This window comes from Amblyraja radiata, chromosome 6, assembly GCF_010909765.2.
Source record: "Amblyraja radiata isolate CabotCenter1 chromosome 6, sAmbRad1.1.pri, whole genome shotgun sequence".
Classification (NCBI taxonomy): Eukaryota; Metazoa; Chordata; class Chondrichthyes; order Rajiformes; family Rajidae; genus Amblyraja; species Amblyraja radiata.
The window spans coordinates 74,762,117-74,785,064 of record NC_045961.1 but is presented as its reverse complement, the minus strand read 5'-3'; the positions used below and the strand labels follow the sequence as shown (position 1 = coordinate 74,785,064).

Here is a 22,948-nt window from a genome sequence, read left to right as displayed (position 1 = left end):
ACGATGTGTTCACCATTCATCTAAATGGCAGCCGGGAGCGGGTTAGGAATGACGGCTGGGCCATTGACATCCTGGTATCCTGTGTATAAGTGAAACGTTCTCCTTTTCTGATTTAGGTGGTGGGAGTGATATTGAGTCCGAAGATCTGAGCAGCAAGTGGGTGGATGGTCCAAAGAACAACATGTCGCTTCACAGGGTCTCCACATCCGAATACAAGCCCGCTCTTCCCTACAACCAGTTCCTGCCAACGAAAAGCAAGCCTGCAACTTATGTGCCTGCTCCGCTGAGGAAAAAACGTGCCGAAAGAAATGAGGACAATAGAAGAAGTTGGGCCAGCCCAATGTTTACTGAAAGTGATGGATCATTTTCAAGGTAATTGGTTGTAAAACCTTGTGTTTTTATTCTATTATAAATAGTGCTTCGATGTATGTAGATGAAAACCCTGCTAAACACTAGACCATGAGAATTTAACGTTTTTTATGACTGTTCTAAATGTACTGATTTCACTGCCTTTGTTCCTCTGCCTTACGAAATCTATTAATCACAGTGGACAAACCAGATTTATGGAGGATTTTATTAACCATTCTGTTCATAAGGTATTTCGAAATTTTGATGAGCTAAAGAGATTTTGCCATAAGATTTTGCATTTAATTCTGCTACATGTTCTTTATTAGATCCCTCGATGATGATAAATTGCTGGATACTCATGAAGAATAGTTGCTCGGATGAGGTGCCAGCAAGTTAATGACCCCTATCAAATCATCATTTACATGGTGTTAGAGATGTCTTGTCCTCACTCCAACTCTGAGGAGTGGAAGTTGCACGGGGTGGCTATCAGAGTTAACGGGATTTAAACAGTGTAAGGTCTTGGGGTACATGGTGATCCCCGATGATTGAGACTAGAATCAGCTTCACACAACCATTGCATGGCCATGCCTGCACATTCCTCCTCCATCCTCAACCACACCATCATTCCTTGTCTACTCTATCCCTTCCCATAATGACCTCCCCTCCCACTAATCCTTCTCTCTGTTCACTTGCCCCCTTTCCTTTATCTCTTGATTCCCCAGCTACCTTTGCTACCACCTCCCTTCTTTCCCCTTCCCCTTCTCCTCCCCTCACCCTCTCCCCTTGTGTGGGCACCTGCTGTCCCTCTTTACAGAGACTTCTTAATTGGTGATCCGCTGCCAGAGCCCTCCACTCAGCCACCATCATCCCCTCAGTGCATGTATTGATCCTAACACCCAGGCAACCCCAGTCTCCCGGGCTGCCAACTCGTGCACAGGGCAACTCGATTGGATTCACTACTGCAGATCAGATTTGGTCTGAAAGCATTGAAGGTTAAATGGTATTCACATGTTGCAAACCAATGGAACCAGACTTTGTTTAATCTTGACAAAATACATGGAGAGAAATTTGTCTACTGTTGTTCTCTATTAATTTCCTGCAGATTTGGCCTAATAAGTTCTCATGCAGTAGATTTCATGTCTCTAATGTTGCTGTATTGTGCTGTAGTACAGCTTGAATTCCTGTCCCAGACGGGAAATTACGACAACAAAAATTGACCAAATCCAAATCAATATGACTTTTTTTTTTAATCGCTTAATCTATGTTTCCCTTGCATCTCCATATGTGAAAAGTAGCTCGACTCTGCTCCAAGTTTAAGTTATGATTGAAGATTCTGGGTGTGAATTTTGATTCTATTGTGTGTAGAACTTTGGTGGGGAAGGGTTCCATGCAACCAGATGACATCAGTGGATAGAGCAGCACCATCAATTCGATTATTAATAAGGCTATGATAATGTTGCACAAGCCGAGCAGTTAGTAAGAGGGAAGAGGGAGAATTGCTTAAGGCTCGCCTTAATGACCATTTTGCTTCAGATGAGGAAAGCAGGAACAGGAGTGGGTCATTTTTGACAGAAATCTATTGATAACAATCTTGAAAATAACAATTGGCGTAGCATCTGTAGATTTACTCACACAATGTACTTACTGGTGTATAATATGTTCTTGATCTCACCTTTAACCAGCCTGACCATCATTTGAAGATTTTGCTCTCGTGCCCTGGGATCATCTCGTAATTGCCTAATAATTTTAAATACTTCAATTAGGTTGCTCTTGGATCTGTTCACATTCCTGGGAATAAAATCCAAATTTATCCCAACTAATCTTCGAACTTAATTCTTTAATCTTTTATCTGTTTTTGGTGGAATGCCAGATACCACAGGTGCTGGAAATGTGAAGCAAGCACAGAAAGTAAAGGGAATTCATGTTCACAAAGTAATACGGTCACGTTGATGACCTGGGTGATCAGAAACATCAACACTTTTTTTCTCTACACAAATGCTGACTGACATAGCATTTGAAAAATAGTAGATTATAAAAAACGGCAATGTTACATTTATCTTTTAGATTCTTTAGCGAAGAGCTTCAATAATTTGTGTGTGCCAGTCTTAATCAAATAAACTGGTTGTTTTCCTTATTGTGGCATCAGTCACATTCATGTTTGGTTGCTAAATTCATTCTTTTGTTACTTAATAAAAAAATATATATATTTTAGGATCAACGTTTAACACATTATTCATGCAGCATTTATATCTGGCTAGTTGTAGAAAAGGTGGAGAATGTGTGCTGAGTAATGGTGAGGAAACTGTTAAGGTTCCAGTCCCTGTGACCAGTGAAGTACCGCAGCAATAGTGATGGGATCATTACTGTTTATGATACACTTGGCGTGGACGTGAATGTAAAAAGCATTATTCATGAGCTCACAGTTGTTGATAAGTTGTTAAGATAGGACGAGGAATGGCAGATAGGTGTAAGACAATGATTTTTGGAGGAATGTAATATGCCTCTGTCATACGCAATGAACGGTAGGACCAGAGGAAGTTCAGGCCACTGGCGTTTTATGCAGGGGTTATGCGCTTGAAAAGCATAAATCAACGAGCACGCAAATGAAACATATGCCAGATACCGCCGCAACCACACTGCCATACGATGCCAGGCATATATTTGAGCATGTTATTCTGAAATTAGGTATGCATAAATTAAAATTTGGTAGTAAATAGACAAGCGCATTATTCTAAGAACTCGTAAATCAAGCATGTGTAAAACTTGAGGTGCCTGTATTGAGGATCAGAAATTGGCCACATGTCCAATGGACTTGTCCTTGAAAATAGTGTATTAGGGGCTAAGCTGGTTAAGAAGGAATCCAGGATACTTGCCTTTGTTAGAGAGGGCGACAAATATAAGAGAAGGGAAGTTATGCTGTGACTTTACAAAAGGCTTGTTAGACCACAGCAGGAATACTGTATGAATTTCTGATTGCCACACGATAGGAAAGATGTGATTACACCTGGGGGTGCAGAGGAGATTCATCAGAAGCGTGACACAAAAAGCTGGAGCAACTCAGCCGGTCAGGCAGCATCTCTGGAGAAAAGGAATAGGTGACGTTTCGGGTTGGGACCCTTCTTCAGAAGATTCACCAGAAGCTTGCCTGGGCTGGAGTGTTTCAGTTATTGAATAGAATTGAATTAAAAGACACAGCATGGAAACAGGCCCTTTGGTTCACCGATTCCGTGCCGACCATCGATCACCCACTCACACTAGCTCAACACGCTAGGGGCGATTTACAGAGACCAATTAAGCTACAAACCTGCATGTTTTGGGGAAAAGGGAGGAAGCTGAAGCACTAGGAAGAAGCCCACGTGGTCACAGGGAGAACATGCAAACTCCACACAGATGGCACTCTGGGTCAGGATTGAGCCTAGGTCTCTGGTGCTATGGTGCAGCAGCTCGACCAGCTGTGCCACTGTGACGCCACTTGTGCAGTACTAGGTAGCAGATAGGCTGGATTTGTTTTCCTTGGAGTGTAGAAGACTGGTGGGAAATGTAATAAAGGTATACAAAGTATAAGGGTATAGATAAACTAGATAGTAGGAAACATTTCCCAGAGTACTAATGTATATAGCCAGAGGGCATAGGTTAATGTACAGAATAAAATGTTCAGGCAGCATGTGAGGAAGAATATTTCCATCCAGATAGTGATGGAAACCTGAAATGAACCTCCTGAGGAGTTGGTAGAGACACAGAAACTCACAACATTTAAGTATCAAAAGAAACACCTAAAACCTATGGACCAATTGCTAGATCATGGGATCTGCATCAATTAAGTGGTTCTCATGGACATGGTAGGCTGAAGAGTATGTTGAGGTGCTGTACGACTGATTCTACAACTGATGACTCTACCATCGGTATTCTCTATCAACAGCCATGACAGCACATTTATGTTGGAATAGTCAGGACTGAACAAAATCCATTGGATCGATTGGACTAATCCTGATATTTTCAGTTGACTATAATTTAGCAAGTGTTATAAGAAAGTCATCCTTCTAGTCTACTTATTTGAGACATTAAGAAAAAGTGTCAGCCTGAAAGTGCACGCAATGCACAACGAGTTTAGAGCTGCATCAGTCAGCAATAATAACCTGTATTACTGTTGCAAATATCTTTTACACGGCCTCTCAATGCCTTTACTTTTGTGGGTTGTAATACAGCAGTGCATCTGTCTTGAAAGTGCATGGGTAAGAAAATAAATAGAAACAGGGGGTGGTCATACAACTCCTCAAGCCTGCTATGTGTTCAATGAGGTCATGACTGATCCTATGCCTAAGAGTACATTCCTTTCTGATGCACATATCCTCTTAGTGTCGGAAAATCCATCAAGCTCAGCCTTGCATATTTACTCAAATGACTGAGCAATCTATAGCCCTCTAAGGTAGTGGATTGCAAAGATTTACGGTCCTTTGGATGAAGAAGTGTGCTACTTTCAATCCTAAACAGATGATTCTTTATCCTGAGACTGTGCTCCTGGGACTTCTGGTAAGGGAGCTATCTACGAGCTTGGGCTTTCCACTGGCATTGTAAGTTAATATCATGGTGTAGTTATGTGCCTTCAATTTTTATGTGTGTCTTCAACTTGCAAGACAGGGTAAGCGGTAAGAGGAGCTGATGGTCAGGAGACATTATTGAACTGAACTTTCATGTATCTGTTCTGCATTTTTGGAATCGCATTTTGTTTGTGCATTGTGGTTCAATCCAAATTATTTTAATTGACCTCAGTAGAAAAGAATCAATCGTAAAAGAAGAAGAAGTTGCTGATGGCATTTCCTCCAAAGGTACCTCCGCCAGAGGTGAGAATGGAATGCCTCAGAATCTGGAACCTGTTTGTCCTGGGACTGATTCTGGATCATTTAGCATGAGAAACGAGTTTGATCCTGTGGTGGATGACTTGGTGCACTGGATATCTGGTAAACCTATTCCATTTGCAAGGCATAAACTTCAGGGACTGGATAAAACCCTACCCACACAGACCCAGCAAGCTGCTTCCTTGTCCAGTCATGTCACCCACTTGATAGAAGACCATGAGAAACCACGCAGGTTAGAAATGGTTGTGGCTTGGCAATGAGGTGCTACTTTTGAGCTTCAGTGGCTGATGTTTAATTCTTTAAAAACAAAATAAAATTTAAAAAAATCCGCCGTGTTCCTTTGCATTTCATAGGCAAAATATTTCCCACTAGTCATCAATAATTCCTGCAATATTTCTACTTGCTTGTGCGTTGCATAATATAACCCTCTACATTCAGCTGGATTGGCATGTATCTTTGCAACGAGTCAAGTGTTGTTGAAAAGATGGCTTTTAACTAACACACATTTGTAATTAGGAGCTTGAAATTTTAAAATAAAGCATAGTTGTGTGTGTCTGCTGTGTACATACTGGCAGATAAACCTTACTGCAGTGGATGTTTCCAACAGCAACCAGCTTGGAGGGTCTGCTGCAACTTGCCTGTCACTTGGAGATGAGTCCTCTTCAGAAGATGAAATGGGTGTCATTCCAGACATCGAAAAGGATGATCTGTATGCTCGCAAACTGAACCCAGTAGGAGCAGGGCCAGGTGCAACACATGATAGATTTCTACCAAAGTATTGGACTCCCGAGGGAGCAGAGGGATGGAAACAGATACAGTTGGGGTCTCGGCGAAGGCCATGGTATAAACAGATTCAATACATCAGGTTTGTTCTTTTCTGACCAACCTTTTGCACAGTGTGGAGATTGTCACCTCAGAGTCAAGGGTGGTGGGTTCAAATCCCACTCCAGATCCTTGGTTGCATTATTCATGCTGACAACTGGGTGAAATACTGAGAGACTGCTGCACTGTATGAGGTGCTGGTTTGACGTTAAGTTCAGTCCCCAATGTCCTCTCAGTGGGATGCAGATTGAAAAATTCCACAACACTGACTGTAGAATTGAGAGATACAGTGTCGACACAGGCCCTTCGGCCCACAGAGTCTGTGCTGACCAGCGATCACCGCATCCACTAGCATCCTATGTATTAGGGTCAATAATCTTTTTTTTTTTTAACCAAAGCCAATTAACTACCAACATGTATGTCTTTGGAGTGTGGGAGGAAACCGGAGCACCTGGAGAAAACCCACACGGTCACAGGGAGAATGTACACACCCTGTCCAGGCATCACCTGTAGTCGGGATCTAACCCTGGTCTCTGGTGCTTTGCTTCGCAAAGGACAGCCAAATATGCCCCAGTGCCCTGGGTTGTGCCTGTCCCTCAACAAAAGCAGGTCTGCATAGATTTTAATGCTATTTGCTAGGTCCAGATATGAGTAAATCAGCTGCAATTATACATGTTTTACAACATTGATAGTAATTAAAATGTGCCACCTTAGTTGTAAGTACCTTGCAATGTTTTGTGATCATGAAAGGTGGTGTATAAATACAAATATTTTCCTTTCCTTCTTTCTGGGATACTTTTTTTCTTACAAAACATTTCTTGCTAAAATTGAGCTCTATTCCTCGTTACTTTTCTGACCTTTTTTTTCAAATGTTCTGTTTTTTCCCTCTACTGATATTCAAGTCTTTTTTAAAGACGTGTAGTATAAGATGTAAGGTCAATAAAATGGTTCTGTTTGAATTGCTGAGGCGATCGCAATTTATAAAGATGCATCATAATATTCCACTATAAGAACAAAAAACACATTTAATTTTGACAGGCAGAGACATATAGTGACATTCCTTTGACAAATTTGGATTGTTTTAATCAATTTGATTTAGCAGTTGCATCCAATTTGTAGTTTAAATAATGCACAATTTAAAAAAAATTGTTGGGCAAAGTTGAGGCAGGTGGAACTTATCCAGCATGCAAGCTAAGGATTTTTAATTGAAAGGGAAAGGGTCAATAAACAAGATATTTAATCTCCAGGCTTTGAATGTTGAGTGATACTTGTGGTTTGGAACTACCTCTGGGTGCTTCAAAATTTCTTTCAGAAGTTGTAGACTTCAAATCACTAGACTGATATTTGACAATCGTGAATATATTGGTGATGAGATAAGATAAATTATGCAGATGGGAATTTGTAAAATTGGGAAGCAATGGATGCATTGGAGGAATTTCTTCTTTGCTGAATGTGCTAAATATATCAGGCAGTAGTGACCATTGAACACTTGCTTTGGTGTTTTGATTCAACTGAAGTCGAAGGAAGTGGTGCAATATGTGCACATACTACTGTCTTGTTTGAAGGTCAATTTCCTGCCCTGCCTGCTTAAATATAGAATCCTGTTTAATTTCTGTCTGTGGATTTAACTGTTTTACCTTCCTGATGATTTCTGCCTTCTTTCCTAACATTTAATTTTCCTCTGTTTGCTTCTGTTTTACTGCTCCATCTTTCAAATGCAGAAAGAAGCCATTTGAGTTTCCAGAGGATTTAGAATTCGATACCAATCACTGCTCCCTCATCAAAGGCAGCCCGGAGCAGAGTAAAATGACTGGCTTTGAAAATTGCTGTAGAAGCGGTCCACAGCACCATGTACAAAATGTTAAATCTCAACCAGTGAAATCCCAAGGACAGGCAGAAGGTGCCGCTCACAACTTAGTTGAAACAAGGTTGATGCCTTTCATTAAATTCCTTAACAAAATTGCACTAAGCTCAGAACTACTTTGTGCCTTGTGTAGAATTTAGTGCAAATATAAAGATATTATTACAGCAAGGTGCATTTAACAATGCTTACATTTAAGGGAGAAGTATGCAAAATATTTAATTGCCAACTAAATTGATATTTTTATAAACTGAATTTGCTTCAAGCTATTATGGTGCATTGCAATATGGTGCATTTCAGTCTGCATGATAAATTTAATCCATGTTTAATAGGAGATTATGGATTTGCACTATGGCTTTTAAGAAGGATACCGTTTGTGGTTGAAAACTGAAGTGGCTGCTGCTTTTAGCGAATTGTAAAATGTGGCCTTCAGCTAACATGATAGTAGACGTATTTCCATTCAATTGATCTGTCATTCTGTGATGGTAAAATTCCAAGGCAGGTTGTCCTGAAAACATAGAAACATAGAAACATAGAAAATAGGTGCAGGAGTAGGCCATTCGGCCCTTCGAGCCTGCACCGCCATTCAATATGATCATGGCTGATCATCCAACTCAGTATCCTGTACCTGCCTTCTCTCCATACCTCCTGATCCCTTTAGCCACAAGGGCCACATCTAACTCCCTCTTAAATATAGCCAATGAACTGGCCTCAACTACCTTATGTGGCAGAGAGTTCCAGAGATTCACCACTCTCTGTGTGAAAAATGTTTTTCTCATCTCGGTCCTAAAGGATTTCCTCTTTATCCTTAAACTGTGACCCCTTGTCCTGGACTTCCCCAACATCGGGAACAATCTTCCTGCATCTAGCCTGTCCAACCCCTTAAGAATTTTGTAAGTTTCTATAAGATCCCCCCTCAATCTTCTAAATTCTAGCGAGTACAAGCCGAGTCTATCCAGTCTTTCTTCATATGAAAGTCCTGACATTTCAGGAATCAGTCTGGTGAACCTTCTCTGTACTCCCTCTATGGCAAGAATGTCTTTCCTCAGATTTGGAGACCAAAACTGTACGCAATACTCCAGGTGTGGTCTCACCAATACCCTGTACAACTGCAGTAGAACCTCCCTGCTCCTATACTCAAATCCTTTTGCTATGAATGCTAACATACCATTCGCAAAAACGTTTTGTTAATGCAGGTCTATTGCATTTGCTGCTCAAGTTAACTGCAAATATTTGTCTTAATGCTTATGCTCTATCGTACCCTTTCTTATCTAGTCTTGCTTGATTTGGAGAATGCTTGGATTTTTATTTTTCCTGGTCTTTTTCCAATACATATTTCCTTTTTCTTTTATCTTTAAAAAAATATATATCTCCAGCCTGTTTCCGTTCCTTCAAATGTTACACGCAAGTCCTACTTATTCAGAACTAGTAGACTTCTCTGTTTGCAAACCAAAGCTCGATCCAGCCGCGGGCCCGAGGATTCTGATGCAGAATCGAAATGTCCTCCTCGTTGATCACTCCCACTCTGGCAGATTGGAAGATGAGGACGATGAGGACTTGGAACCGGATTTGGAAAATGACGACATGTTCAGTCGTAAAACTGGTGCCTTCTGCTCCACTGTCAACTTGAAACCTTTTCACAGTCAGGAACAAAGCAGCTTTGGCTCCAGCGACTCGGTTGAAAGACTCGTAGCTCAAGAAAGAAGAGACAAAAGCGTCATTCCTGATCCGGAAAAGGATGATGTGATCATTAGGAAGGAACGTGATTCTCAAACCAAGCCACCGTTGCCTTCGGGTGCACCAGACATATACAATCCCATTCCCTTCCCAAATCCGTGGGCTTTGCCAGAGTCACTCCGTTCAAAATTCCTTTGTCCGCCGAAGCAAGGTTCCGAAGAATTGGAAGAATCGGAAAATGGCGAAGGTGTATTGCCATGCCCAAAAAAAGATGACATGCTCTCTCGGAGAATGGCGCTATCTCAAGCTAATAAAGCAGTGAAATCTTCGAACTTTGCTCCTGCCTCATGCAGTGAAGAGGATTCAAAGAAGTGGGAGCAAATAAGGGAGGCCAGCAGATTGAGACACAAGAGGCATCAGCTGGTTGAGAGGTTAGGGCGCGTTGCAAGTGTGCGTTTCATCCCTGCCTCTAAACCAAATGGGGCAAGTCCCTGCAGTAATGACTAAGACATGCATGAAGTGTGAACATGTGGAGTTTCTGTATCATTGATTTTTCTAGTATGTAGTATTTTGTATAGGCCAGTTTGACTTACTAGGCCATGAATAAGAACAAATCATCTTAACAAGCACTTAACTTCCATTGGTTGTTCCAGAATTAACGTCTCAACATTTAAAAAATAATAAGCAGCAATATTATTGATGCCTTGTCACTGTCATGATTGGCAACTGCTACATGTGTGATAAGCAGTAAACTCATCGAATTGCGGCAAAAAAAAGCATGTTGTTGAGGGGAACATTGTTTGACTGTAATAAATCCTTTTCATGTTATCACGTTGGAGTTATGGAAGCTAAATTATGTTCATTCTTTCTCTGCCTCACTATAATTATAACAAGATAGCAACATCTCTTGAAAAATAGACAATAGACAATAGGTGCAGGAGTAGGCCATTCAGCCCTTCAAGCCAGCACCGCCAATCAATGTGATCATGGCTGATCATCCACAATCGGTACCATGTTCCTGCATTCTCCTTCCAGGTACATCAGTAACTTTGTGGGGTGATATTTAATAGTAAAACACAAAGTGCTGGAGCAACTCAGATGGCAGGGAATATCCGTGGCGGGAATGGATAGGTGACATTTTGGGTCCGATCCCTTCTTCAGACTGAGTGTAGCAGGGAGGACTAACTTATTTGTAGATCAGGAAATGTTTGATAAATGTTGTTATATAACTCAATCTAAAGGGTAAACATGTTTTTTTGATTAGGAGAATAAAGGGTATCAAAGTAGGAATTATTTTAACCATTGCATGAAGTAGGAATGCTTGTTGGAAGGCTGTTAATGGAATGTTCTTTAGATTACTCAAAGCACAGCAGTTGGTACATTTTAGGAATATTAACATATTTAGTATATCCTCCTGCCATAATCTGAATTTCTACAGTGGATGTGAAAATAACTCGGTCAAATTAAAATGGGTATTCAACCCACCTGACAGTATCCCTGAATCCATTGCTGATACAGGAATGTATCTTCGAAACACAATTTTACTACTTTAGTTTGACATTAAAAAGCAAAACCGCTCCAAGTCACTGATACCTGAAAAGAGTTGCAAGTTTTTGTGGGCATAACCAGATTGGTTCTCACATTGCAACAGAATGGCAGTGACTAGTGGGGTCTTGCAAGGCTTGTTGCTGGGACCGCAGCTATTTACAATATACATTAATGATTTAGATGAAGGGATTAAAAGTAATATTAGCAAATATTAGCAATATTAGTGAAGAGGATGCTATGAGGATGCAGGGTGACTTGGACAGGTTGGGTGAGTGGGCAGATGCATGGCAGATACAGTTTAATGTGGATAAATGTGAGGTTATCCACTTTGATCGCAAGAACAGGAAGGCAGATTTTATCTGAATGGTGTGAAGTTAGGAAAAGTGGAAGTACAACGAGATGTGGGTGTCCTTGCTCATCAGTCACTGAAAGTAAGCATGCAGATACAGCAGGCAGTGAAGAAAGCTAATGGCATGTTGGGCTTCATAACAAGAGGAGTTGAGTATAGGAGCAAAGAGGAACTTCTGCAGTTGTACATGGCCCTAGTGAGACCACACCTGGAGTGTTGTGTGCAGTTTTAAGGGCCTGTCCCACTTTCACCTCCTAATTCACAACCTTTTTTTACTCGTGGACATTTTTCATCAGGCTAGAAAAACGTCCCGACCTACTTGATGCCACGAGTACCTACGACTAGCATCACGACCTACCTACGACTTCCTACGATCTCGTGATGACCATGCTGCGAATACGAGTCAAGGGCAAACTCGGCAGAGGTCGTGAATTAGGTCGTGAAAGTGGGACAGGCCCTTTAGTCTCCAAATTTGAGGAAGGACATTCTTACTGTTGAGGGAGTGCAGCGTAGGTTCACAAGGTCAATTCCCGGGATGGCGGGACTATCATATGTTGAAAGAATGGAGCGACTGGCCTTGTATACAATGGAATTTAGAAGGATGAGAGGATATCTTATTGAAACATTTAAGATTATTAAGGGATTGGACACGCTAGAGGCAGGAAACATGTTCCCCATGTTGTGGGATTCCAGAACCAGGGGCCACAGTTTAACAATAAGGCGTAAGCCATTTAGAACGGAGACGAGGAAAAACTTTTTCACTCAGATAGTTGTGAATCTGGAATTCTCTTCCTCAGAAGGCAGTGGAGGCAAATTCTCTGGATGCTTTCAAGAGAGAGTTAGATAGAGCTCTTAAAGATTGCGGAGTCGAGGAATATGGCGAGTAGGCAGGAATGGGGTACTGATTGTGGATGATCAGCCATGATCACAGTGAATGACGGTGCTGGCTCGAAGGGCTGAATGGCCTACTGCTGCACCTATTGTCGTGTCTATTACTTCAGATACAATGTTTTAATGTTGATGTGTAATTTGTATTGGAGTTGAGGTAGCAAAGGGATGGTTGTATTTCGAGAGGAAAGACACAATATGATGGAGTAACTCAACGGGTCAGGCAGTATCTCTGGAGAACATGGATAGGCTTTGTTTCAAGTTGAATTTGTATTTCTGAAGTTACCAATGCTTTGTTGAGGAGCAGTAGGTTCAGTTTTGTAGCTTACATTTGTGGTTTTGAAGATAGACACAAAATGCTGGAGTAACTCAGCAGGACAGGCGGCATCTCTGGAGGGAAGGAATGGGTGATGTTTCGGGTCGAGACCCTTCTTTGTGGTTTTTGAGCTAGCTATAAAGTTCAATTCTATTCTCCCTCATGCATACCATAAAAATGATGTACTGAGGCAGAAAGAAGATGGGAGGTTAGGGATATGGTAGCAGAATGGCTAAGTTACGAAAATCTTCGGCACACCTCTGGATTATTCATCCTGAATCAAGAGTGTAATTCCCACCATGACAGGTGGGAAATTTAAATTTAACTCATTCAGTAAAACTGGATTTTTTTTTTCTCTATCTAATTAATGAGTTTAATAAACTGAAACAAATATCGAACTCTGTTAAACAAACACCAAGTTTATCATTAAAAAAAAAAAAATCTATTTGATTCATTGATGTCCTTCAGGAAATGAAACCCTCCTTACCTGGTCTGGCCTATATTTAACTCTAGGTTCACCAATGTGATTAACACTTAACAAACCTCCTCAGTTTTATATTTTACACAGTGTGGTTTGTGCCTCGATCACGAGAGGTGGTTGGAGTAGGCACAACAGCAATGTGAAAGCAGCATTTAGATGGATCTATGAACAGGCAGGAATGGCGGGATATAGACAATGCACAGGCAAATGTGCAATTTAAATTGGCATCATTGTCCACATTGTGGGCTGAAGGGCCTGTTCCTGTGCTGTGCGGTTTTGTGTTAATGCAGGTAAAGTCCACGTCTAATAAATGAATGCAAGATCTGGGTCAGGTTGAACTCTGCCCCATAGTGATCCAAAATTCATTTCAGCCTCTTATTGCAGAATTAAAAGGCCATGTTTCCATGATTCTTTTCTGTAAACTTCCACAGCTCATTTTACAGCCTGCTTTATTTGATCAGGATTTATTAGTGGTGGAATGTTCAGCTGCCTGTCCATTTTATTAATCCGTAGAAATGGGCTTGTGTTCATCCAGCCTCTCTTATTTTCCAAGCCACCACCTACTGACTGCTTCAATACCAAAGCAGATTGTCAAATTGTGAAACGTGTCTTAATCCTAGTCAATCAATGTGACTTGTGATTTGCCCGTTTAGTTGTTGACCTTGCTGCTTATATATGCTCCCCGAAAGCTCTGGACCCAAAGACTTGATTGATAATCCCTTCATGTGTTAGATAGCTTGATCCTGGAATTATTCACACTTGGCATCTAATGATGCGTTTGAAGGAGAGAAACACATTTAATCTACTTATCTATCAATCTAATTAATGGTGTTTTAATAAACTGAAACAATATCGAACTCTGTTAAACAAACACAAAGTCAATTATAAAGGACCTCTCAGCTTTCATGAAAATGATGAATGTTTAAACCAGTACCACTTTAGGATGGGATTTGCCACAATCTCCTTCCGGAGTGCATAATATTGCAGTGGCTCTGTACCCTGCCTCTGAAATTCATCATTGTTCAGTTTCAGTCAAATTCACTTCTAAGTTGTATCATGACACTGGCTATCTATTAGAACATATTATTTTTAGAATTTGTTTTGGAAAAAAGATTGCATGCGTTTTGAGCGTCTAATGTGTTTACAATCATTCAGTTCATTGTATGTCATGGAGTTTATTTACTACAGAAATTTTATGTGGAACTCAATAAATGAAACTATAAATAACATATGGTTATCAATGTTTGTTTGAGGGAGTCCTGTTCTTTGAATTCCATTATATTTATTGCCGTTAATCATGTATGATTTAGTTTGTCCCATTATTCGTAAACCTTATATGTAACAATATCGATTGGCAGCCAATTTGTGGCTTTGAAGGGCAGGTATAACGTATGTCGGAGGGCAGGAGAAAAGGGCTGTAATTTGTGTCCATACCATTTTTTAAAATAAATTATGTATCAAAGTAGCATTCTAAATATATCCATTCAAACCTTTTTGAATTCTGAGCAATATTTCCAGTTTTAAGAGCAATTATATTTTGCTGAGTGGAACTTTCAAAAAGAATAATTTAAAAGACTTGTCAGGCATTTTATTTTAAAATAAAACCTCTTTCGTATTTTTGCAGATTTGAATAGTGATCCTTTCATTTAGTAATTATTGCAATTGTGACTGATGGCCAGTTTAATCAAGTGGGTAATTATCAAACTCTAGTAAAACTGGATTACTTTTGTGAAAGTTTGAGAACATAACATTCAAGAATAATGGAGAACCCTGGTTTACAGATGGAACTGCCTTGTGTTCCTCACTTTGCAAAGTTAACCTGGTTTTATGGTTTTCTTTTATTGATTTTCTTCAATTCCTTAGACTTCTTCAAAAGTCAACTGATAATGATTCAGGGTAAGTTTCATCATCTCTTGAAGCGCTTACATTTACATGTGCAATGTATGTTCTGCGTTGTGATGTGTCTGTGTGAGACATCTATAGCATGCTTATGAAACAAGGCCAATGCGAACGTATACTAATAGACATAAGTATGTCTGATCTGGGGATTCTACTTTAATTGTCTAGTGCATTTAATATCCCAATGGATTTAGCCGCTGAAAATGGTTCACTAACTGCAGCTGTATGCTTTCCTTTGTAATGCACATGAGAAGGTTTGGGATGATCCACTAAAGCCAGAGTAGTTTGAGCTGTCAACACTTGACAGGTGACGGCAATAACTATGTTAAAAGCTCAACGGTATTCTCAACTTTGATTTTGTCATTAAAAGCAAGGAATGTCACCCTGTACTTTAAATACAAAAACAGTACAGTGCAGGTTGTGGAAGATTAGTGTTGAATCACAGCTGCTTTTATAGTAGCTTTGATGCTGACTTTAAAACTGGAACTAAAGAACGTAACAGAGAAAGGGACAAGATACTGAAGAGACAATAATGCACCAGCATGTGTTTATATCTTTGCCATTGATCATACACCAGTTTCAAAACATTTTGATGTCCTTGATGACCCATGTAGTAAAGGCATCTAACCTCATTTGTGTCTTGGAGTAGGATGATTAATCCCAATCCAAGTAACGCTCGGGATAATAGAGTTTCAAAATAAGAATATTTAAATCTAAATTTTTAAAATCTAGTGCTCTTTCATTAAGCGTTGCAGATTGGTTGTTCTAAACTTAACATTAGCGTTAGTTTATTTTCTCATTTGCCGTTATTTTCTCATTTGCTAAACTTAATGTGGTTAGTTTATTGTTATTTTCTCATTTGCCATTAATTCGTATATCTTTATAGAGTTGAGGCTCAACCTTTCTACCCCTTTTCCGATAGAAAGCCATCTCTATATCTTGTGCAGTATCACCTACTTTTAGCATAATTGCTGTTTAAACTGCACAACAAACATAAGAATATGCACGTACATTAGTAGAATAGGCAGATTTCTTTTTAAACCTCTTCCTTGTAAAGCAAGTTGCATTTCTGTGACGTTTAACTAATTGGATTTACGCTTGGGCCTTTGCTGAAACATGAAAAAAGTGTTGATAAAATCACAGTTGTTCTATCTGTACACTTCATTGTCTGGAAAAAAATGGATAGGTTTTATAAAACCAGTTCAAAAGGGAAGAACGCCCCAGATCAGAGTCACATCTGCTGGAATATGATATGCAGTTTAACCCAGCTGGCATGCTAAGCGGTGATGGTCAAAAATAGTTGCCTATTACAGTTGGTTTAACAGAACAGGTGCAAAGCAATATTTGCAAAGCTTATTTGCAGCTTCATTTGACATTGGCTGCTGGCATGTTTAGTGTTGCTAACAGGATAACGCTGTACGTTCATTTAAAGTCATAGAATCGTATATGTATTATGAACACTACTATAAGCAAAATGTTAATAACTGATCACTGTATTTTGGCCCAAACCTGTTTTATCACTGATGCAAGTAGGCATCTTTGATTGCGGTGGTGGGTGGGGGGGTTAAGATTATTATTACATTGTTATTACATCGGAAAATATTGAGTTTGACTTCCATTATCCAGTTCTTTGAGAAATAAAGTCCAAATAGGTTGTATACATTAAAGGTATGATATGGCCGCCTTTACATGGCATTCTACTTATGAAGTTGCATATTCAATAACATGTTATTCAATAAAAGCAGAATTTAAATACCTACAAGACTACAGTGCACACTTTAACATTTTACACAGAAGGCACCCTTCAGTGCTGTGCATCTCAGGTCTCACATTGTCAGGGCTGCCAACATTGGGTGAGAGTTGGGAGTGAGAAATTGTGAGAGACCAAGCCTGAGGGAGCATAGCGACTGGGGGGGGGGGGGGGGGGGGGGTGTCTCACTGCACACTGGGTACTACGCCTGACCCTGACTCCAATTGCATACCTTCTCTCATTCCTGACCCTGACTCCAGCCTTACACCTGCCCCCCCCCCCCCCCCCCCCCCCCCCACCCACCACCATTCTACCCTGATCATAGCTGCTTACCAGCTTAGGTTCCCAGTGCTGAACACTCCCCTGGACTGCATACCTAGTACTATTCCTTGCTCCTAGCCCCGCTGCACTGACAATATGTCTGGCCCTCACATAAAGCCCCATATCCGACCCCATGGACTTAACCTATTACGATCAAGTCCACAGAAGCTTATCTAATGCAGTAATCTTTTATGGGGCACTTCACAGACCAAATTATCTATAACAAAATTTGCTACATCCATTGGCCTCCTTGTAATCTAACATGCTAGTTACTTTGTCAAATAAGTCATCAATTGGTTGAACACAATTTATCATCCATAAAATTATACTCACTCAGCTGTATAAGTATTCTGTTACCATTTATTTCATTTTCCTAACAAACTGGCCTGAAGTCATTTTCACCCCCAATATTTTCAGTATTTTGCTGTCTTCCTCTCAGCAGGACCATTTTTCCTGCAGTTACAGTAAGTGAAAATCTAGCAGGCAAGCAGGGTGCTTTCTCCAACCACTCCCATTTGAAGTCCACTATCTTCCACCGTTTCTACCCAGTGCTTGGTACTTACTTCCAGCAGCCATTGGTTGTCCTCTAGGATGCACCGAGCCGCATCCTGATCCATGCTGGTCACCTGGGCGAATCACGGCAGTGGCGCAACGCTTCCCACGCCTCCGATGGCCCGGGACTCTTGCACTGGGTCTGCTCCATGGCCGGAGCTGCAGCGAGCCACTCGCCAGCCCCGCAAACACTCGCCATCCCGCAAACACTCGCCAGCCCGCAAATACTCGCCAGCCCCGGCTCCCCGCATCTGTACCCGCCCGCTGCTTCCATCTCTCCCTCAGCCCCGGTTCTCCAACACCCGCGGCCCATGCAGTTTATATGAGTTTTGAAATTTTCGTTGATCACAGAATTTCTCACGACAGAGCGTGAGATATTTGTGATCAGCTTGAGAGCGTGAGAATTTCCCAAAATGCGTTATTCTCACGCTCAAAGCGTGAGAGTTGGCAGCCCTGCATTGTTGTTGGGAAAAAAAAAAATCTGCAGATGTTGGAAATCTGAAATAAAAAAATATAAAATTTTGGAAGCATTTAGTCGGCCAGACATGGAAAGGTAAACAGAGCTTAAAGTTCCAGTCCAAGAAACCCTTCATGACCACTGGGAAAGTACGAGAATGCTTCATGTGTATAATTTGAGAGAGTGAGCAAGAGGATTATACTCATACCCTTTATAAGTACGAGATCGTCCATCTTGTGTTCCCCTTTAGTTCTGCCCCAACACTGGAAGTAGCCAAATCTTGCAAGGCATGTGCAAGTATTCCAACGTGCAAAATAAATCCGACTTTAAATTAAATATCACAAATTACTGTGTTTTGTTTCAATGGTTTTATTCTTGGCCAGACACATTTTTCAGTTTTTAATTACCTTTTTAAATGTTCCCAAGTTATAGTGCTTTGCAGAGAAATAGCATGTTTTTAGTCAAAGCATTAAACCATTTATTATACATGGGAAAGGAGAATTTTCAGATGAAAGAGTTAAATGTCACTTGGTGATTATCTCAAGTTGCATCTCCAGACCCCTGCTGACTTGGTATGCAGTTGTTTTCAGACAAGATTTAAATGATTAAACCATATGTGTGCAATACTGTGCCAGATTCCTGTGGGGTGAATTCACCGTATATTAAACTTGAATACTTGATTGTTTTGGATCTTTAAATAGTTCAAAATCTGTAAATACACCAAGCCAAATCCTGCAGCTGAACTTCAGAATAGGCATTTGAAGTTAAATGAACCTAATGGCTTCTGAATGTACCGTAACTGATGAATTTTAACACGCAAGAGCTTTGCTTTTCAAAGCATTTGAATGAAATTGACTGACTGCTATAATTTATGGTTCCTTTGCATTAACACTCAAACTAAATGCCACGAAGTTGGTGTTGAATATTACATGTAATTATCACATTGTGAATCTCCTGAAGAGATGCAGATGTATTGATTGACTAATTGTGTGCAATTTTGCCTTTTCCAGAGAGACGTGCTGTTTACTTGATTAGTGGCATTTTATTTTTAACATAATGATATTTTGAGAAAATGCATAATTAAGAAGTATTAAGAAGTTTGAGTCTTCAGTGAAAATGTCTAATTGCACCTAAAGGAACAACATTTATATAAGTAATCGAAGCATTGAGTTACAATGAATGTGCATTGACCGTCTGGTGCCTATTGTTAGATTAGATTAGATTAAGTTTATTATTGTCACATGTACTGAGGTACAGTGACAAACTTTGTTTTCCATGCTATCCCATCAGATCAGGTACAATCCCTGACAGTGGCAACATGAGGTAGAGTGGTGAAGAAGGTATCGGGTATGCTTTCCTTCATTGGTTGGGGCCTTAAGTATATGAGCCGGGAAGACATGTTGCAGCTTTATAAGACTTTGCATATGCTGCATTTGGAGTATTGCTTGCAGTTCTGGTCGCCCCATTACAGGAACGATGTTGAGGGTTTGGAAGGGATACAGAGGAGGTTGCTGCCTGAATGAGGTGTTCTTGCTTGGGGAGAGGTTGGGCAGACTTGTATTGTTTTCTCCGTGGCGTCAGAGGTAAAGGGGAGACTTGACAGAGTATATAAAATTATGAGGCATGTATAAGGTGGACAGACAGAACCTTTTTCTCGTGTTTGAAATTTCAAATACTAAATGGCATAGCTTTAAGTTGTGAGGGGAAACGTTCTTGAGATGTACAATTTTTTTACACTAAGGGCGGTGAGAGCCTGGAATATGTTGCTGGGTTTTAGGTTTAAGGTTTAGTTTTATTACTGTCATATATACTGAGGTATAATGAAATGCTTTGTTTTGCATGCTATGCCAAGTGATCAGATACACCATACATAGATACAATCAGTTCAAAATCAATCACGATAGATGGAGCAAAGGGGAAGATACAGAATGTAGAATATATTCATGGTATAGAATATCATGCTGACTATTGTTCTTTATTATATTTTATTTCAGGAGTAAATCGCTCAATGATGTGTCTGCTGATGAAGGGGATAAAATGAGAAAATCTCTTAGATTTGAGGAATTGCTGAAAATAAAGCAAGCTATGAATGAACAGGACCAGCAATGGCAGAATGTGAGTTGAAAGCGACAGCCGCCCTTCTCTGCCCCTGTCCTTCTCTGCCCCCGTCCTTCTCTGCCCCCGTCCTTCTCTGCCCCCGCCCTTCTCTGCCCCCGTCCTTCTCTGCCCCTGTCCTTCTCTGCCCCCGTCCTTCTCTGCACCCGCCCTTCTCTGCTCCCCGCCCTTCTCTGCTCCCCGCCCTTCTCTGCTCCCCGCCCTTCTCTGCCCATTGTCCTTCTCTGCCCATTGTCCTTCTCTGCTCCCCGCCCTTCTCTGCCCCCGCCCTTCTCTGCCCATTGTCCTTCTCTGCTCCCCGCCCTTCTCTGCCCCCGCCCTTCTCTGCCCATTGTCCTTCTCTGCTCCCCGCCCTTCTCTGCCCCCGTCCTTCTCTGCTCCCCGCCCTTCTCTGCTCCCCGCCCTTCTCTGCCCCCGCCCTTCTCTGCCCCCGCCCTTCTCTGCCCCCGTCCTTCTCTGCCCCCGTCCTTCTCTGCCCCCGTCCTTCTCTGCCCCGTCCTTCTCTGCCCCGTCCTTCTCTGCCCCCGTCCTTCTCTGCCCCGTCCTTCTCTGCCCATTGTCCTTCTCTGCCCCCGTCCTTCTCTGCCCCCGTCCTTCTCTGCCCCGTCCTTCTCTGCCCCGTCCTTCTCTGCCCCGTCCTTCTCTGCCCCCGTCCTTCTCTGCCCATTGTCCTTCTCTGCCCCCGTCCTTCTCTGCCCCGTCCTTCTCTGCCCCGTCCTTCTCTGCCCATTGTCCTTCTCTGCCCCCGTCCTTCTCTGCCCCGTCCTTCTCTGCCCATTGTCCTTCTCTGCCCCGTCCTTCTCTGCCCCCGCCCTTCTCTGCCCCCGTCCTTCTCTGCTCCCCGTCCTTCTCTGCCCCATCCTTCTCTGCTCCCCGTCCTTCTCTGCTCCCCGCCCTTCTCTGCTCCCCGTCCTTCTCTGCCCCGTCCTTCTCTGCCCCCGCCCTTCTCTGCCCCCGCCCTTCTCTGCCCCCGCCCTTCTCTGCCCCCGCCCTTCTCTGCCCCAGTCCTTCTCTGCCCCCGCCCTTCTCTGCTCCCCGCCCTTCTCTGCCCCCGCCCTTCTCTGCCCCCGTCCTTCTCTGCTCCCCGCCCTTCTCTGCTCCCCGCCCTTCTCTCCTCCCTCCCTTCTGTCCTCCCTCCCTCCCCGTCCCCACCCCTTCCCCGTCATTCTCCTCTTCTTTTAGCCAAAGTAACATCAGCAAATTGCGCACTTTTTCGACTACCGGCTTCAGAAAAGCCAGTCCTTTGTTATAATTTTGTTACTTGTAATTTTCTATATTACACTGACAAGTTAAGCATTTAGCAATAGGCATTTACATAGTAGGAAGGTGTCTGCACAGTGTTTGTATAAAATGACCATTGAGACAAAGTGGGAAGATAAAGAAAGGTAAATGTGAGAGGTAGTTATACATGTTGTCCTGAAGGCATGGCTTTAATATAATTCTGGAACATGGCTTTAAATCTCTGATTCTGACAGGTGCAAAATTGCATGGAATGTCACGATAATGAATGATGTGGGGGGTGGGGGGGGGGGGGGGGGGGGGGAGTGATTAAAGGCAGCACATTTTTCTACTGTAAGGAATTATAGCAAGGGCCAATTCTTTGTTTTAAATGCATTATTGATGGTATTTGTGTGATGTAAAAACGACACGGAAATCTGCCAGTGGCAACTGCAGATGAGGAATAAGCACAGTTGGTGCGGACTCGGAGGATCGAACAGCCTCTCTAAACCTAAAACCAGTACATGTGTTAGCATCTAAATCACCTGTTGTATTTCTGAATTTCAGCCACTAATTAAGGTTGTGACCCATATTCGCACAGCTAGTAAACCACTGCCACATAACTCCAGAGAACCAAGTTCACTCCTGACCTCCAGTGCTGTCTGTGTGGAGTTTGCATGTTATTCCAGTGACTCTGTGGGTTTCCTCTGGGTGCACTGGTTTCCTCCCATATCCCAAAGATGTGCTTGATGGTAGATTAATTGGCCACTGTCAATTGTAACCAGTGTGTGGTTGAGTGGATGAATCAGGGGGGAATTGATGGGAAAGGGGGGGAGAGTAGGTCCCAGATAAAATGGCTTTGCTGTCTGGATAGCCATGTGACTGGCATAAACTAAATTTCCTCCATTTTGTTTGTTTTGCCCAGGATCTGGCAGGTTGGAAGAATCGGCGTAAAAGTGTTAACTCCAGCCTACAGAAGAAGAAAGACGAGAGAGAAGAAATTGAGAAAATGACAATCGGAGAGAGTCTCAAAGCAACAAAGACATATCGGAAAATAAGGGAAGAAAGGTAATCCAGTATTATCTCGCATCGCTATCTCCAGTAGACCTCCATGCAATGGGATATTATGTTCAAGTTCAGTTTTTATCTCTGCTACTCTGTTTTGTGGGATGTGCTTGTTTCTCATCTGTAGTTGCCGTTGGGTGATGTTTCAGGTCGAGACCCTTCTTCAGACTGGTTAAGGATAAGGGAAATGAGAGATATAGACATCCCTTATCCCTAACCAGTCTGAAGAAGGTCTTGGACCGAAACGTCACCCATTCCACCTCTCCAGAGATGCTGCCTGTCCTGCTGAGTTACTCCAGCTTTTTGTGCCTAAAGCCTGACAAATGATGGGTTGATATAGGTGAGGGGAGGGGGTTGAATGATAGGTGGGCGGCGTAAGTGAAAAAGGCTAGAAATTAAAAAGGGACAGTAACCTAATCGAAGAG

At 41.9% G+C, this 22,948-nt stretch overlaps 2 protein-coding genes across 13 annotated transcripts in view; both read left to right on the top strand.

The window, feature by feature from the left end:
- Positions 1 to 22,948, top strand: part of LOC116974495 (LIM domain only protein 7-like) — a 214,372-nt gene that overhangs the window by 142,519 nt on the left and 48,905 nt on the right. For 4 of the 12 annotated variants that reach the window (XM_033022990.1, XM_033022989.1, XM_033022986.1 and 1 more), the window contains exons 8-14: positions 75 to 372; positions 5,119 to 5,436; positions 5,812 to 6,069; positions 7,748 to 7,954; positions 15,010 to 15,042; positions 20,120 to 20,240; positions 22,384 to 22,526. In XM_033022990.1, the coding sequence (XP_032878881.1) occupies positions 75 to 372; positions 5,119 to 5,436; positions 5,812 to 6,069; positions 7,748 to 7,954; positions 15,010 to 15,042; positions 20,120 to 20,240; positions 22,384 to 22,526 (1,378 nt within the window). The remainder of the gene's footprint in view (positions 1 to 74; positions 373 to 5,118; positions 5,437 to 5,811; positions 6,070 to 7,747; positions 7,955 to 15,009; positions 15,043 to 20,119; positions 20,241 to 22,383; positions 22,527 to 22,948) is intronic. The other 8 variants (XM_033022998.1, XM_033022996.1, XM_033022997.1 and 5 more) reach the window with 6 other exon arrangements.
- On the top strand, positions 9,070 to 11,296 carry LOC116974496 (LIM domain only protein 7-like). The gene has a single exon (XM_033022999.1). The coding sequence runs from the start codon at positions 9,181 to 9,183 to the stop codon at positions 10,069 to 10,071; it is 891 nt and encodes a 296-aa protein (XP_032878890.1). The 5' UTR covers positions 9,070 to 9,180; the 3' UTR covers positions 10,072 to 11,296.

Coding starts and splice junctions, on each gene's coding strand:
- LOC116974496 (XM_033022999.1), top strand. CDS start 9,181: ATGCTTGGATTTTTATTTTTCCTGGTCTTTTTCCAATACATATTTCCT.